Below are 18,771 nucleotides of genomic sequence, written 5' to 3' on the forward strand. Positions count from 1 at the left end.
AGGTATTCAGCCTCCTGAGCTATGGCCAAATGGATTAATGGCCCCATCCACGACCAGCTTTCAAAGCTCTCATCCAACCTTCCTCGCTCCCCACATTTTGAGGTTCCATGTGTTAGTATCCCTGCAAAAATATCGCGAAACAAAAATATTGCCATATTTCTGCAGCGAAATTTGGGCCATGGACCCTGCGGGGGACACCCCCGCAACCCCTGCATTATTTTTAAATGTGCAGGGGACACCCCTGAAACCCCTGCTCCCACAAATTATCCCCCCCAAAAATATTGCCTATGGCCAGACAAACGACCATATGTATGGCGATATTTTTGGTGGGGATAATATGTAGGGATACCCATTTTGAATGCTTGCTCTGTCCCTGGCTGCTGTGCTAGCTAAAAAGAAGTCTCTACTCATCCAGTCTAAATCTCTGTTAATGGGACTTCGCTGCTGAGGTTATAAGGCATCACACCATTGTCGATGGATAGTTCTTCAGAATGATTCAAGTGAGGGTAGATCTGAAAAATGCTAAATATGCACTATTTTGTTGTAATTTCTATCAAAAGAATGGTGGGACATGTTTTGTGTTTTAGGTGTCTAGCACACATTATTTGCAAGAAGAAGGAAATCATTTACTAAATTAATTGACTGTAAAGCCATGCACCTGGTATTGTGGACTTTCCTGCGTAACCATTACCCACTGAGCTGTTTTGGCACCATACACCGTTCTGCGTTTGCATTTCACATCTTAAATCAATTCTGTGCCAGAGTTCACTGGCAAACGTTTACTTTGAGATACCTGAGTCTACTCTAGGACAACCCCTAGGGCAGTCCATGGGTGGGGGGCTGTGAAGAGAGTTGCATTGCTCCGGGTCACCGGGAAACAATAATGACAGTGGTGGAAAAAATGCAGTTTCCAATGAAGAAGTCATCTCTGCAGTGGAAACACAGCAAAGGAAAACAGAGGTGACACATATTGTTCTCCGCAGGTGGTCTGGATCTAAGGATCTGATCAGGAACATCTGACGACTGAACGATGGCCGATGCTAGAAATGGGCCACACTGTCTCCATCGGCTCAGTTTAGATATGGAAAGATTTTGGACGGGCCCTATGTTTGTGTCTCTCCCAAAAATATAAGCTACTGTATGCTCATGTTACGGTGACAGTTCAGGGAGAAGAAGGGCAATTGAAAACGAAAATGTGATTTCCAGTCAGTGTAAGATACATTGAAAGTAAGTTGCATCTTTTGCCCGGACAAAACCCTCATGTCTCTACAGTAGAATGAACGTCTACTTGGTGTGTCGTTGGACCCATAGGTGCACCATTTGGTACGACGGCCATTCATTGCTGTTTTTATTTTCCGCCAAAAAAAACATCGAAACATATCGGGTGGGTGGGTAGAGGGATATAAGGTGTAGGTGAGTGCGGGGAGTAGATTGCAATTATGTTTGAAGGGGGGATTTGAAGGGTAACCGCCCCAAAAAAAGAAATTGAAGAGTTTTTACGGCAAAAAATCAGCAACAAAAAATGCTGCGAAATAAAAACGGGCGATGGAATGACATGGAACCACACAATGGTTAGATCAGCTGTTTGAGGTCATGTCTCGTGTAGTGATATTACCATTCATCGATCCTAATCCGCATTACATGGCATCTCTTAACTAAAGAGAAAGGTACACTGGCCAGATTAGAGTATATCATTCCTGGTGCTCCAGGTTTTGCAGAATGTGTTTTGACATGATTTCAGCTTTAGAAAGAGCAAGGCACAAGACATTGTTGTAGTTAGAGCTATGCTATGTACTGTTGTAGTGCAGTGTGTTTTGTGCACTGATTCATGAGGAAATGTAGCACTGTATATCTTGCTAGAATGGCACTGATGTCGTATGATGTGCATATATGGTAAAAGGAAAGAGAAAGAGGTTCTAAATATGCATACAAAATAATACGAAGTCTATCGCCTACAATTTATGTAAAATAAAAACTGCAATGACACTACGAAGCAGCGAGGTGGCGGGACAGGAATTTGGCTAACAGTCTGTTGCAGTTGGTTTTGACTTGCAGATAGGAGAGCAAGATTGGAATTAGTGAAGGACTATGCACTAGGTCAGGGATCTGCAATCTTTGGGTGTCCAGGTGTTTTAGACTACGACTCCCATGATCCCTATCCATTGACTATGCTGAACAGGGCTGATGGGAGTTGTAGTGCAAAACTTCTGACGAGCCAACAGTTGCAGAGCCGGGCAGTAGGCCTATACCAGTTGAACCTCTTAACTAGGGGGTGACTGAGGGTTTAAACAAGGCTGGCAGCAACATGTGCACCTCAAGTGCCGGCGTAAAAGGATCAGTCTATTTTACACAGGTAACCTGTGAATTTCTGTATCAGCCACCTGTAAGTGTTGCAGCATCGCAGGAGGAAAAAAGTAGCAACCAAACAGGAGATCTATAGAATGATTTCCTCGAAAGCAGACACTGGAACCAATCATTGTTATCAAGTTAGACTCAAAAAGGAAGGGTTTCCTAAAACAAAAGTTTCATGAAGCTTGTTGGTAATGTCAAATGGCTCACACAGAGATTTGTCAAACATGAAGACAGTGCTGTTTACAAATATTCCCCAGATGTCAATGACAATCATGACATAGTATGACATGCTTGCAGATGTTAAAGAAGTGACGGTGGCCAGCTGTTTGCAAATGTGTCTTTATAGTATGCCGACATGCATTTCTCCTTCCCAAATCATTAAATGTCCATTACCAAAGCTAGAAGAAGAAGAACAGAGTTATAGTCGATTTACACAAATATACATTAGTATGCAGTCAAGTGCTTCCGCTGGGAGGTGTTCTTTCGGCAGGTTGCAGGGTGGCCCATGACTAGTTGCACGGGGATGGCGAGCATCCACACTGGTCAATGAACGTGTACTTGTAAGGGGTGGTGGTATTGCTGTCAGGACAGAAGAGAGTGATCTCCTCCACGTGGAATTCCAGATCCCTACAGCAGCTGCATCTGAGCAGAGTTTGGCCAACCTCTGGAGAAAACCTGCAGGGGGATGAGAGACACACCACACTGAACAGACATCAAATCACAGCTCGACTTCAGGGAAAGGAAATCCCTCTCAAACAAGTGTAGCAGAGCCCCATAGACAGTCATATTCACACCCCACAGCAGCGCATGGATCATCGCTATGCTGTTGTAATAAGGATTTAGATCCCTTCATGTTCAGCCCCTGCTGCAGTGAGGGGCTCATCACTGCCCTAGTTTAGCACAGCTCCAGTGACAGTCACAATAAACGCCTTCTGGAGCGCAGGAATCACCAATGTACTAGTGCAACAAAGTCATGTGGACCATCATGTCACATTCTTGCTGCAGAGCAGGAGTGACCACTGCACTTATGTAGTTGATGCCCATGAACATGCATGTCTGACACTGCTGGCTTGCAGGGGTCACCATTACAGTAGTTTGAGTAGAGCCCTGGGGGACATGATTTTGACATTCTGTTGCAGCAAATGGATCACCACTGCACTAGTGTACGTAGAATGAGCCAATGGACAAGCCTGTCAAATTCCTGCTGCGGTAGAGGGATCACCCCTGTATTAATGCATTAGAGTCATGCAACCATCATATAATGCAATGCAATAGGCATCTATGCTGTGCCCTTTACCACATAGTGGTTTGCCAGCGCTGAGGCTTAGCAGATTGGTCCTGGCATATTGTGTCTGGGTTTCCAGGCCTTAATCTGTGGGGAGAAGTGGTGGGTTGAGAGTTGAAGAATGCAGGCGCTACAAGCACACAGAAGAATTTAGGCAATGAAAGGCAAAGAGCTGACAAGGTTGTTCTTAAGGTGGGTGCATATTTCTCAACATCTCTAGTTCGAGCAAGAGGAAGAACAGAAATACAGAAGTGTAGGCCCCAGATGCAGATAACTTGTATTCTAGCTGTCAGAGCTGGTTTCAACAGTTAATTGTACTCAAACACATTCTTCAGTGCAAGGGTCACTACCTTAATAGTGGAGTAGAGACCATGTGACCAGCTTGCCCAACTCCTCCTGTAGTGCAGGCATCACCAGTGTGCTAATGTAGTGGAGTCATGTGGTCCATCACGACACCCTCCTGCTGCAGGGCTCAAAACCAGCTTGCACCCTCTGTTTCCTATTCTTCCCTTCGCTGGAACACGGCCGTGTGAAGTGGGCCACGAACAGTTCTGCCTCACGCCTTGCTACCCCCCCTCTCCTGAACCATCATCCTCCTTGCTTGCTGCATGAGATTAATGCCCCGAACCCTGCCGGTTGAATTGAGTACTGCCAGCGGTGTGCAACACCAGACCCCCATACGAGGCCCCCTATCTTGCAAACAACCACTTGGTGGCATACTATGCTCTCTGAAAGAAAACCTGTCAAGATTGTAAAATTGCAGTTGGAACAAAATCAGTTCTGTCTTCCAGCATCACTGGTTGACACCCATGCATTGTGGTGAGTGGTAAGGGAGAGCTCCCTAAGGCAGACCTCACTCTGCACTCATCTTCTTCTCACAGACTGTCATGTTTCACAGAAGCAGGCCACAGGCCACAGGCCACAGGCCACACAAGTGTCTCAATCTCACAAATGAAACACACATAAAAGCGATGCAATGTTCCTATTCACGAAGAGAAGAGACTCGCACAGCACTGGCTTCAAAGGCCCCAAAGTGTACACGAAGGGCCACCACATGCCCCTTGGCCAACTCTGGCATCACACACATGCCCTATCTGATGGCGGGCATTGTATGTGGTTCTGAACAAAATTCAACGAAAGCTGGATGTTGTGGAATGTTACTAATCAGAGACTGATTTCAGGCACAGCCAACCAGCTTCTAAAAGTAACACACACTGAGGCCATACTTACTTTTACGGACTCAGTTAAGGCTCTAATATCAGTCCATGTGTTTGAAGGCAGCAATATACCGGTGGTGTTGCAACACCCATCAGCCTGAAAATATTGCCCCACGGGTAACAAAACGATCTCATTGTCACAGAAAAGCCGAACACACAGGGGACTCGGGCATCTCATTTGCACAGGCCAGACAAACGCACAGGAAACCCATGCATGGGTGCATAGTTTCCTTCTCACAAATGCCGGGTGCTCTCAAGGTGCCTACGTGTGGGTGCTCTCAAGGTGCCTACGTGTTTCCTCCTCAACCAACAGTAGACACAGAGACGTCAAGCTCCTCTTCTCTTTCCTTACAGAAAAACTGCTCCCGAAGTGAACATGTGTCTCATTCTTATAGAGGAAGAACAACCAGTGAACCTGGGGATATTATTCTCACAGATGAAGCGCACACGGGCAGCCGCCATTTCCTGGATTCACTAAAAGAGCCATGCAAGCATTATGTGGCTATGAGGGCATCCTTCTGATTGAACTGTCACATAGAGAATCTGCTGACACATCAGACGTCCCTGGGTTCTACATGGTGTGTCCATGATATTTCATATGGCTCACCTTAGGGCTGAACATCTATTCACAGCAAACAACTAAATGTAGTGAACATTTGAGCAGCTCAGAGAATGTCAGGATCTATTTCTCACAGACCAATGGCACACAGAACATATGGTCAATGAGAGTCAGGGCATCACATCCTTGCAGAAGGAGGATGTGGAATAGCTCAATGATGTATTCTTCACACATAACCTAGTGCCACGCGGACAGCATGTGAGCATCCTATTCTCTCCAGAGATAAACCACTTGTAAGTGCAAAGGTGCTCTAGGAAATATTTTCTGTACATATGTTTGATCTTTTCAGATACATGAGTTTCTCAGCATGTTACTTACGTGTAGGAGGAAGAGCAGGCTCCTTGACAGGAGTGGACCTCGATTGGCTCTAGCGTGGTGCAGTTGTCATTGCTGATGTTCAACCATTCCGATTTCATTTTGCAGCCTTGCGACTTCTCCAGACCTTGAGGAGAACATGACAGTGTTAAGCACTGGGGAGTTGCTAGCTACACATGGACTCAAACCAGTGTGGCTGGGGTGCATCAGAACGTTTCTTGTGCAAAAGGTGGAAACTGTATGTGGCCTATAACTGTCGCTTGAAGAATTAATCTTTAAAAGCTGTACCAATCTACCTTGTCTACCTGGCTCTATTTACTGCCTTGATGACCAACTCTGTGCGAACCTTCCTAAGTGTTCTGACATATTGGTGTGCTCATGTCTGCTATTTTCTACCAATGCCTATGTTGTCCAACTCAAAAACTGCTCTTTCCTACTCCTGACCTCCCTTTGGGACATAACGTTGTAACATGGGTGCAGACATATATCCAGAGACATGTTTTATTGGACTCAAATAGGGAATGGCAGGATAACATTAATGCTATGTTATCTTGCATTTGTATAGCACCTCCTGCCATAGGATATGACATCAAAGTGCTTTCCCTTCCAGAGAGGCAAAGGAGGAGTATGATCGAACATTCAGTAGTGGTTGGGAGGAGTAAAGTCAAGTAGAACGTTGGGATGAGTGTGAGGGATAAGTAAAATGTTCAGGAAGGCACGAGAAGGAAAGGGTAGAGGAGCAATGTATATAATTGGACCGGATACATCATTGGACTCAACTGTATTCTATGGGGTGCAATGATGGAGAGATTTGTTGGCTGTGCCAATGGGTATTAATCAAAAAGGACATATGCAGGCACATGAAACATTAATGCTTTAGTGTGGGCAAGAGAAGACTACATATGAAATCACAGATGTCTCCTTTTTCACTATAACACAAAATAATGTCGTAGTTAAGAAATAAGAACAGAAGAAAAGATTTACAACATCAGCAGGTGAATATTCTTATTGTACTCGGTGCACTTTTCTGTGGAAACACTGTCACAAGCTTGTAGCTACTATGTGTGCCTAGAATTTCCCATTAGTCCCTTTTGTTACTACTCATGCTGATGTCTACATATTGTCTAATCGTATAATATGATGCAAAATATCAATAAACATAAGCCACCCTTTTTGTACTAAAAGAAATCTACATCAAGTATTAATTAAAATATCAACCTCTGTTTTGTATAGATTTCTTTTTGAATGCTTTTATTTTGATCTTTGTGTTTGCAACTGAACATTTGCATCTGTGTAATTATGCATGGGCAGTCTGCCCATAGCCTCGTCCCTTTTTATTTTTTCTTACCACCATACTTGTTTGGGTTTTGGTGACTTTTTGTTCGCTTTTTATCTAAACCATTGTTACAGAAGAGAAAGAGAGGGATTTTGCACTCAAAATTTCCGGTTGATATAGCAACGGGCAATGCCATGGCATGAAACTGCCAAATAGCTCAAATCTCTTTTTTCAAAACTCCTCCAGCATTCTACTCAATGAAAAGTTACTTAATATTTTCTCCAATCAGCAGCTTTGTAAGAAGCAAGTCAGATGCGGGGCTTTCCTTTTCCCAGCTGGGTAGCGACTTCATGTTGGGCTATTTTATCTGTCATTTGGGCTATTTTGGGGTTACTTGTAATGGCAGATTTCTTTTGACCTCCTCAGTCTGCCTTTCTACACACACCCACATACCCCACACCCACTCTCTCTACACACTACCCATCCACCACCATTAAGTGTGCTGGTTGGATTTAGTTTAAGCTATTTTGTGCTACTTTTGACAAGTTCTCCCAAGGCTGCTTGGCTCATCATGTTTTTTGCCACCTACCAAATACCATCACCCATCCACCCATCCACCCGACCTCCACTCTCTCTATCCCCAACCATCCACCCTACCACCACTCTCTAGCTACATTCCCCCACTCTCTACCCCAACACACCCTACCCAACTCCAACTCTCTCTACCCAACAATCAAACCCCACTCTCTCTACCTCCACCCACCCAATCCCAACTCTTTCTACCTCCACCCACCTCCACTACCCCCAGTTTCCACAGCCACCCTACCCGTAATCTCTCTACCCCAACCACATACCCTACCTCCTCTCTCTCTATCCCATCCAGCCACCCTAACTCTACTCTCTCTACCCCACCATCTATACCGTCACACACTCACCCTTTCCTCACCCTCTGCACTACCACCCACCCAACCTACGCTATCCTCACCCTCTACCCCAACCTACCTCACTCACTCTAACCCAACCACCCAATCCACTGCTACCCTCTCTAACCCCACCCTCCCTACCACAACTCTCTCTACCACCACCTACCCTTCTTCCATCCTCTCTACCCCAACCTACCCTACTTCAAATTTCTCTACCCCAACCCACACACCCTACCTGCAATCTCTCTAGCACCAAACCTGTACTCTCTCTACCTGCACCCACCCACCTTACCTCCACTCTCTGTACCCCAACTCACCCTACCTCCACTCTATCTACACCCCTCGAGCCCCACCTTCCAACCCTTCCCCATTATCTCTACCTTCATCCAGCCTACCCCCACTCTCTCTCTACCCCCACACACCTACCTACCTCCACACTCACTATCCCCATCCTCCCATCCCACCTCCACTTTCTCTATCCCCATCCTCCCAGCCCACATCCACTCTCTCTCTATCCCCAACCATCCACCCTACCACCACTCTCTACAACCATTCCCCCACTCTCTATCCCCACCCACCCTACCCCTGCTTTCTCTTCCCCGCCCACCCTACCAATACTCACTCTAACCCCACTCACCCTACTCGACTCCAAAGCTCTCTACCCAACACCCACCGTACCTCCACTATCTCTGCCCCCACCCTTACCCCAATCTCTCTACCCCCACCCACCAAACACCCATAGGGCCTCATTACACGGAAGGCGGTGAGCCATGGCGCTTTTAGCGCCATGGCTCATGCCGGTAAAATACCGGCACCGCCTTGGCGGAAAGGGGATTTACCGCGCCATTCCAAGGTTGGAGGGGCAGTAAATCCCCCTTCCGCCATTGCCCTTCCCCATTCCAATTTCTGCCCTATGGGAATGGGGAAGGCGCTAATTACGGCACCGCAATTTTGTGGTGCCGTAATTAGCTCCGAGGTCCCTTAGTGGGTTGGTTTTTAACGCCTGAAAGCAGGCGTTAAAGCACCAACCCGCTAAGGGACCTCGTAGTAAGGCGGTAATGGTTAACGGTCACCGTTACCATTAACGGTGGCCGTTAACCATTACCGCCTTCCGTGTAATGAGGCCCATAATCTCAACCTGCGCCCACCCTCCCTACCCCCACTTTCTCTATCCACAACCACCCTACCCTCACTCTCTCTTACCCAACCACACACCCTACATCCACGCTCTTTACCCGATCCAGTCACCCGATTGCCACTCTCTCTAACCCTACCTACCTTACCCGACTCGCTCTACCTCCACCCACCTTCACTATCCCCACTTTCTCTACCCCAAGCCACCCTACCCCCACTTTCTCTACCCCCACCAACACACCTCTCTCTGTCCCCACTAACCATACCTGCAATCTCTTTAACGCAGCCCACAGAACTCTCTCTGCAACCCACCCTTCCCACCCCAATCTCTTTCCCCTCTCATCCTTCCTCTCACACTGTTGCTTTATTTCTTACCCAATCACTCTCAAGCTTTCTCACTCATATTTCCTCTTGTTCATCACAAATGGCACCCTCTCTCAATAGTTTCCTCCCTTGCCCATTCTCCTTCCTTCTCATTCTCTTGCACACATGCATCCTCCTTTGAAACGTTGGTGAAATATAAAGAAAATCACCCGCAGGCAGGTGCTCCAAACTCAAAACTTCATTATCTCTGTTATAGTTCAGTGAGTTTATTAACACCATAAACTGGCAGAGCATACATCAACCTGCATAGAATCATAAGACTCCTTGGCTGAAAATATTAGTAAGTTGTTTTCTGTGACTGATAATGATATATATATATATATATATATATATATATATATATATATATATATATATATATATATATATATATATATATATATGTGTGTGTGTGAAAGTGTGTTTATATGTTCGAGGTTTGGCTCCAGCCCCATAACAGTTGGTGGGAGGACATTTTGGCCAAGATCGGCATACCAGTCTAGGGTGTACTGGCGATAGTGAAATTTGACCAACCTCACCCATTCGCCCTGCACAGGATGGGGTCTGGCCCAGTGCTATCAGCATAGGCGATTTCTGGAGAATGCCGATTTTGCGACTTTTCAGAAAATAGGAAGTTAGGACACATGGTTGGCATACCAGTCTGGGGTGTACTGGTGATAGTGAAATTTGAACAACCCCACCCATTCATCCTGCTCAGGGGTGGAGTGGGGTCTGGCCCTGTGCTATCAGTATAGGTGCTTTTGGAAGTTATGACACAATAAAACATATGCAAGGCTAAAGCAGACATCCACATGCATGTCAGCTACAGACCCGTACAATGCCAGGTGGTACAGCTAGTAATTTATAATAAAGACTGCCATGTTTAAAATGAAAGCTGCCGCTAAATGGCTATGAGTTTCGCCCATCTGGTCTTCTCCAAGGCAAAGACTATAATTCTAATATCTCAAAGCAATCATGATAATGTATTCTAATTTCAGAGTGCTATTGATATCAGGCTGAGTGCAATCAATGTTGTCATGTGAAAGGGGAAAGTCTTCTACTGGGGGTTCCCATATCCACTGATTTAAAGTAATTAAGAAGGGCCCATCTCCCAAACTTTCTATTGGGGGTTCCCATATCCACTGATTTCAGTTAGTTAAGATGGGTCCATCTCACGAACTATGGTGCAAGAGTTTCCTCTTGGAAATGGTGCACTCTCCTCCTTGCACCCTGGTGCCTATATTTGAAAAATGCAAAGAACAGCAGTAAACGCCCAAAACGATTTCCTTTGTCAATGCTTGTATACATCTGTTTTGCTTGTTCCCAAAAAATTAGCACAGATACAAATGTACAGATGCAAAGGTAGTTGTAAAGACATGTCATCAGTTATGTTTACGTAATCATCTGTCTGTTTGTTATGAATGTCAGTATACCATACTTCGCTGACAGAATGTACAATGAATATGTTCTCTGTAGCCATTTCTAAAATCTAATACATCTTTTTCAAAATAAATTATAATATTACATGTGTCACAACATCCGTCTGGAGATCTGCCAATCGTTCCCTGAAATACAAAAAAACAAGGTTAGCTTGTAGGATGAAGGGAATCTGCACTGTTGTGCCATCACTTTCAAACCTCCCACTCCTCACACACATACCAACATAGACACATCCCTAAATATCCACAATCCCACGTTTACTAATGTACAGTGTCATTTTTTCTACAGCATTGAATACCATCAATTCAGCCAAACAATTCTGAGTGCTTGATCAAATAGGGTGGGAATGTATTGATTTAAGACATATGTACAGATCCTTTAAGGCATTGTTCAGGTGCACAAAGGGCTATAATATTCACAGGCTTAATTTGAAGCAATAAATCCTGGAATAGTGCACAGGACATATTCTAGGAAACCTAAAGTTCTACAATGACCCTGGAGATTAGGATCCTCTCATGTTAGGTGAAAGCCTAGAAATGAAGAAACGTTATTGAATAACCAGGAGATGAAAACATCTCTTTTCATTGGATCGATAGACAAGGGACAGTGAACCCTACTTGTAGGTTGCTCTATAGAGATCACAATTCTTCTTCTGTAGAAGCACTGTGAAGATAATTAACCTCTCCTTTCAGAAATTGGTAACTCCATTTTCTAAGGATGGACAGTGGAGTCGAGGAACTGTGAGGAATTCACATCAGGCCTCAGTGTTGAAGCCCTGGGTTTCTTCATTATTAATCATTAAAATTATATTGGTAATTCTAACTCAGGAAGGGTGTTCTGCTAATCAGACAGCCCCAGCATAACACACACTTGTGCCCTGCTGTATCAGTTTCCTGTTCTGTAACTCATGCTCTCCAATGGCACAGAACAGGTTCATAGATCAAAGGTACCCTGTTTGATAGCTGCAGTGCAGAGGTTGCTTTATGTTTACACCTCTGTTCAGAATTCCATATTGTTATGATAAATTCCACTCCCAGTGGCTGGAACCTCTGAAAATATAAGCCATACCCTGTGAGGTAGGGAGGGGCTTACATATGTATTAAGAGACACATCTGATTAGTATCATATATTTGTCAACACTGTGAGCGCAGGTGAGCAGTCGAAGGATTATGTGTATTCTAGTCAGACAGCCTGACTCTAGAAGCTAGCAGTACAAGAGACTGAAATATTGGGCTTCGCTTTTGATCCTTTTGGAGGTCCGATAAAACCTTATTGGGGAGCAGGACAGTCCATCTGGAGGAGCTATCCAGGGAAACAGGAATCAAAGAACACAACCTACACAAGAGCACTAGCCTCAGACCAAGGTGTTGCATACCAAAGGGCCATTGATTTGATGGGCATGAGTGTGGGGCAGGGTTAGAGTGTACAAAGGCAGTTCGTCAATGTTGTGGAACGATTCCACCATCTTGTTTCTCTCTGTACCTTGCTTTCCTTCCTGTCCCCTCCACTTCGTTTAGCGCAAATCACTTTTTGTATGATGCAGCAAGGCAGAGATCACTTTTTTTTTGTTTTTGTATTTGGTTTAAATAAACGTTTACACATTTTTTGAAGAGAAATATACACATATTAATAATAATAAAAACAAGCATCCATCATCATAATATTCTATTGAACAGAACAAATTCAAACGAGAAACATGGGCCATATAAAAAACATAAAAGATAAGCAAGTCTTAAAACATCCATGAAATCAAAACTTTAACCTAATAGATAAAAAATAAATATGAGACCTAGAAATAAACATGTCTATATAACCTATGCAACTTACCCCCTTAAAATTAGTAAACAGAGAACAGCTTAGCAAAGCTACAATACAGAAGCCACAGGGAGAATACCAACAATTTCAACCCTTACATTGCAGATTGTGGGTGGACAAAGAAGAGATTGGGGTATCCAAATTCAGAGCTTTCCACTAAGGAGAGAAGTCAATTAGCCCAAAACTACTGTAACTCTACAAATTTAGATTTTCTATTAAGCTTGATAGGGCCAGCCCCTCATGTACAGTCTGATTACATAAGCAACATTTTCATGCCATATCCACATCGAACGATATACAATTCAGGCTCTAAAGCTGGCAAATATCTGTCCCTTAAAGAACTTAGCAAATCACACTACAGGATCAAATGTCGTAATGACTCAAGTTTGGAGAAACAGAACCTACAGACACATTTCTTTATAAAATTCCTCCTAAGCAGAATTTCCTTGGTCAGAAGAAGATTCCACTGTACCCTAAGTAAAGTCCCACGATAGTACCTATTCGGAAATTGGAGCAGAATATTGGATGGGGATCCTCAGTGTGTATGCTCATCTTTTAGATGACTTCAAGATGTATAGGAATGAAAGTCATCTTTTGTATGAACCCAATTGAGGTCAAGCAAGGCCCTTTTTACCTTAAGGGGATTAGAGATCATAGGCCCTCATTACGACCCTGGCGGAAATCGAAAAACGATGGCGGAAATGCAATACCGCCATCGAATAGCGCTCGGTGCGACTACGACCCGTCACCGCAAAGTACGATGCCATTAGCGACACCGTAGTGAACGCCAACGCTAACTGCACCAAGTACGCGCGCGCGCGCCATGCCAAACCGTAAATACCACCATGGCGCAAGGGTACGCGAATTCCGACCCTAGCGGACATGTACCTAACGCCATCAAGCACGGCGGAAAGTACCATTCCGCCATGGTGAGAAGTACGGCATTGCGAATCAACCGTAAACGGCCCCACTGAGTGCCTGTACACCGCTCCCTGGCCACATAGTACAACTCCCCGTAGGTGCAATGAAGTCACAATGCAACCAGTGAAATGTACAAGTCACCCATGCATGCCAACGAACAAAAGAATCTCAAGAGGGGCCAATGGGAGCTGCAGGGCACAGATGGCACGAATACAGAAGCCATTCCAATGGACATGACCTCAGTCCCCCACCAAGAAACGCACGCAAACACAGGCACCTGTGACCAGCAATATTCCGAAAATCACATCATTCCACCAGTCCACCTGGCTGACCGGCATCTGTTACACAAAACCTAATCCCCCGCCCCTGAGCATGACATCATTCAAACAGTCATATTGGCAGCCCTCATCCCTGACCTCACTGGGCTTCGTAGGCAAACGCGGCCAGCACAGTACCACGCAACTATACTCCGAAGCTGGAACCCAATGCAGATCTCCTCACAATACATCGCTCCCCAAATAGGAATATGCCACATCACTTGCAAAGAAGAACGCTACACGGCCCATATCAGAATAGAAATTTAATGCACAATAAATTCACCAAGCCCATACAGCCATTAGGCCATGAACTCCAAAACACATTTCACCATTGTGGGCTGCATCCGCAAGAAATGACCAGCTACTTCTTGTGTGACGCCCTGTTCCTTCATGGTACACAGGGCCACATTCTCGTACGAAAAGGCAACATGGAAGCGCACAGAACCGCAGGGCCGTCCCAATGGGGAGGCACTAGTCCAGCTGAAAGGCCGAAATGTTGCTCCGAGCCACTAGTACTGCGTGAGGGCATGTGGCCCATTGGCGATCGTCCCATAAGATCGTAATGCTGCTCCACTGATTAACACGAAGCAGCAGGTGTCGGGAGTAAAAGCCATCTGCAGGAGTGGCATACAGATGGCAGTGGCAAAAGGGGAGGAGATACCTGTCAACCAAAAGAAAAGAAAAAGAATAGAATGGCCATCAGAACTACATTCGAACAACTCACTTCAATGATCACACAGAGTCCACAGCCATATGCATGCTAGCCCACTCCAAAGGATCATCACCACCCCAAAACCACTTGCGACTCATAACTATCTATATCGAGGTGAAAACACCATCACAAACGAGTGTACCTGTGCATGCGTCTGTGAAAACAGAATCCATCAGATGGGATTGGTAACGTGCATGGACACAAGTGTCTGAAGGCGCGTCGAGACAGGGAGGGCTCAACAAGGCCAGATAGACGATGGTCCCACTATGGCAGCCCTGCATCACATAGCGCAGGGGAGGCGGACAGATTCCAAGAAGCCCTGTACATGGCAAACACTGTATCAAATCATCTGTCCATGCATCCATTCATCATTCCCTCATCCCGTAATGATAACGCCTGTTTCCATACTCACATAACATGTGAGAATTCCATTGAGTCTGTGCGTTATGCAGCCTGCAAAATCCACTGTGCCCCAGCCCGTAATTCCAGTGTTGTGAAGTAACATGTATTTGGGAACGTTCGGCCTCATCGTCCACTTCGCTATTGCGCATCCCAAACTATTCATATCAATCATTGCATCCTCGCCATGGCCCCTGTCCCAAGGACATTGAACAATAGAACGTTATATTTGCAGTCAGACCTGTGGGCATCTCCTCGCCGCTAGCTGATAACCGAAAGCGCCGCCCTTCGAATTCCTCATTTGCAACATCACGTCGAAAAGGCATCTGTGGCCGCTTGAAATCACAAATTAATCCATCTAGTGCGGCTGTGTGTGAAAATGGCAACTGCCTTCACTCACAAATGGGACGCCCCGCCCGTCGTTGCAACTCGGTACAGTGATGCATGAGGGTCCACCGTTACTCGAGTACTACGTTCCACTGACCCTTCACAAGTCTGTTCGCGACTGCAAAGATTGTATGTGAAACAATGGGACCATAGCCGAATGAACATATCAACCAATGTTACACGGCCATCGGGTACAAATACATGATTGTAATAGCAAGATGCCATTCCTCGAATTGCAGCGTTGTGTGCGGGACGTGCTCGGCCAAAGGGGAGAGCAGCTTGCACAGGTGGAATGAATCACCATAGGTGGAGGCCATACAGCCTGAAAACACATAAATTGCACACCCAGTCTGCTCCCACAACCACACCCACTCCGAAATGCTACCGGCAGGACTCGCGATGTTGGCCCTGGGGGACCTGATAGCACTGCAAGTACTCCAACTCCAAGAAGAAGACGAACACCAACTACAACCAGCCGCACGGAGGAGACGCAGGAGGAGGAGGAGGGCAAGGCAGGGCCAGCAAGGGCCGCCAGCACAGCCACTACCACCACGCAGGCAGCCCGCAATCCCACCCCTCCGAGCACATCCGTTCAACCTCACTGATGAGCAGATCCACACCCTCTACCGTTTGGACCGGGACACCATAGCCGCCATTGTGGACATGACACAGGCTGACCTTGTCAGCATGATAGATAGCCCAACCGCCATCCCACCCCTACTGAAGGTGGTGTCTGTACTCCACTTCCTGGCCACAGGCACCTACCAGTACACAGTCGGACAGTTGCATGGCATTTCTCAGCCACTGTTCTCACGGACACTATTGCAAGTGCTCTATGCCCTCCTGCAGCACGCAGACGACTACATCTCTCTACCACGCTCGGAGCAGGAAATTACCAACACAAAAGTGGGATTCCATGCACTTGCCGGCATACCGGGTTGCATTGGTGCCATCGACTGCACCCATGTGGAATTGGTCGTCCCACATGCCATGGAGGCCCAGTACCGCAACCGAAAACAATTTCATTCTCTGAATGTACAAATGGTGTGTGACTCCAACAGGATCATTACACATTGTTGTGCCCGATTCCCTGGATCAACCCATGATTCTATGGTCTTGAGGAACTCAACAATACCACGCTACATGGAGCGACACGCAGGGTACAGATCCTGGCTACTCGGTGAGTCTCATTTCATGCATGATGATGTGGGGTATGTGATGCGGAAATGACCTGGCAGGAAGGGGGGGGGGGTGCGTACGTAGCAATGGCATTCCACATAATTCGTTTATCGTCCACATACAGGTGATGCCGGATATCCACTGAAGAGATGGCTCCTCACACCAGTCCGGAACCCACGGGACCAGCATGAGGAGGACTACAACCATGCCCACTCACGTACCCGTGTAGTCATAGAACAGGCATTCGGCCTACTGAAGACTCGTTTCCGGTGCCTCAGCAGGTCTGGCGGGGCACTCCTGTACCGCCATGAGAAGGTTGCAAAGATGGTGATGGCATGTGTCATGCTACACAACATGTGCGTACGTAGAAATGTGCCCATGCCCCCTGACGCAGAACTGCAAGCACCTGAAGATGGTCATGATGAGGGTGGGGATGTGGCAGCACCTCAAGGAGTCCGCGAGGCACAGGAGGGCCGTGACATTCGTCAGCATCTCATTGATGCATGCTTCTAGCACTCACGCCTGGTGGCTGATACATGGACACGGGACTCGTGGCACTGTGTGTGTCTGGTACATGCACAATGTGGACTGTACGCCTATGATGGCCTAGTACACAAAGATCATTGTCCACACATCTCATTGGTTGATCGTGCATTGTTTATGGCATATGTGATATCATGTTGAACACCCTATCGACCCGCCACCCAAGTGAGCCCAACACACCCCCTCCACCCTCCTACCTCCCCCCCGAACACCAGTGTCCAAAGATGCTCATTGTCAGTGGGCAGTCGCTATTGCAAGCCCCCTCTGCGGGTATCAGGGGCACACCTGCCTGTGGAGCGCAGGTTCCTCCCAGATCTACGTTGGGGGCTGCCCTGGACGGAACTTGCAACGGATGATGTCTCTGCCTGCTCACGTCCATGCATGTCCCTAAGGGTTTGTGAGAGCTCAGTGAGCACACGGCGCACTGCGGCAAGTTCGGCACATACGTCTTTGGACGTCGCATGCAGTTCCCCCCTCAGGCTCTCGGTGCTTCTCTCCATTTGGACTCTCAGGCTCTCGGTGCTACTCTCCATTTGTACTCTCAGGCACTCGGTGCTACTCTCCATTTGTGCCCTTAGTGTCTCTGTACTTCTCTCCATTTCTGCCCTAAGTGTCTCAGTTGATGTTTCTATGTCTGCCTTAGTGCCCCCACATTCATCGGCATGGTCCTTGAGCAGCGTGGCCAGTTGCTGCTGTTGCACGATTAACTGGTCGAGGGACTGTTGCCTCTGCTGGGCCATGGCCATTTGCGGTGGTGTCACAGAGGGGCTGATCACCTCATGTTGCCCTGCCACAGGGCTTGTGGGGGATGGCCAGTCGTCGTCTTGTGGGTGCCCCTGCGTGGTATCCTCATGGTGTACGGGATGGAACAGACAGGGGGATTGGGACAGGTCATGGATGTATCTGACTTCGACATCCCCGTCTTCTGTGTCGGAGCATGCTGCCATTAATGGGGTGTCACCTATGGTGCTGCTGCCACCAGAGGCAGTGCCTTCTGTGGCATCCATTGGTGGGACCTGTGGTGGTGCTGTTGTGGGCATGCTGGCTGCTGGGGTGCCTGTTGATGTTCCCTCCTCTGTGCTGCCACTTGATTTGTGCTGCTGCCGTGTCTTGATGCGTGCAGCTGAGGTGGAGGGTCTTTGGCCGTTGGTCTTGGCCCTCTTTGCAGGTGTGCTGGTAGGGGTGTCCTGAAGCTCGTCGTTTGGATCGGACCCTGTGGTGGAGTAAAGGAGGGCGAGCGTTATTAATGGGTCTGTGGGAATTGAAATGGCAATGTATCACATGCATTGGGGTGGTACCTGAGGGTGATTTGGGTCGGGGCCTTGGAGGTGCTTTCATTTGTGTGTGGAGTGAGGGTGCAGTTGTTTGGCAGCCTGCAGTTAGGGTGTGCCTGCTGCACGTGTAGTGGGTGTTTTTGGGGTTTTTAATTATTTATGTATTTATTGTGAGTTTTAAAGTGCGCTATCAGGCCAATGTGTGTGGACGTTCTCCTGGCCATGTGTTGCTGTTGCGCTATGTGGACACATGTGATTCACATGATTGGACATTGTGGATTTGGCATGGTTTTATTTGGG

The 18,771-nt window shown here is 46.8% G+C and overlaps 1 protein-coding gene across 1 annotated transcript in view; it reads right to left on the reverse strand.

Moving 5' to 3' along the window:
* Positions 1-2,675: 2,675 nt before the first annotated feature.
* The window catches only part of LOC138503906 (mucin-5B-like), a 447,355-nt gene continuing 431,259 nt past the window's right edge, over positions 2,676-18,771 (reverse strand). Inside the window, exons 43-45 of the mRNA XM_069623991.1 lie at positions 11,010-11,049; positions 5,792-5,915; positions 2,676-3,027 (exon numbers count right to left, since the gene is read on the reverse strand). Coding sequence (XP_069480092.1) covers positions 2,862-3,027; positions 5,792-5,915; positions 11,010-11,049 — 330 coding nt within the window. The 3' untranslated portion in view covers positions 2,676-2,861. The remainder of the gene's footprint in view (positions 3,028-5,791; positions 5,916-11,009; positions 11,050-18,771) is intronic.

This window comes from Ambystoma mexicanum, chromosome 11 (assembly GCF_040938575.1).
Source record: "Ambystoma mexicanum isolate Mex_15411 chromosome 11, UKY_AmexF1_1, whole genome shotgun sequence".
In the NCBI taxonomy this organism is placed as follows: Eukaryota; Metazoa; Chordata; class Amphibia; order Caudata; family Ambystomatidae; genus Ambystoma; species Ambystoma mexicanum.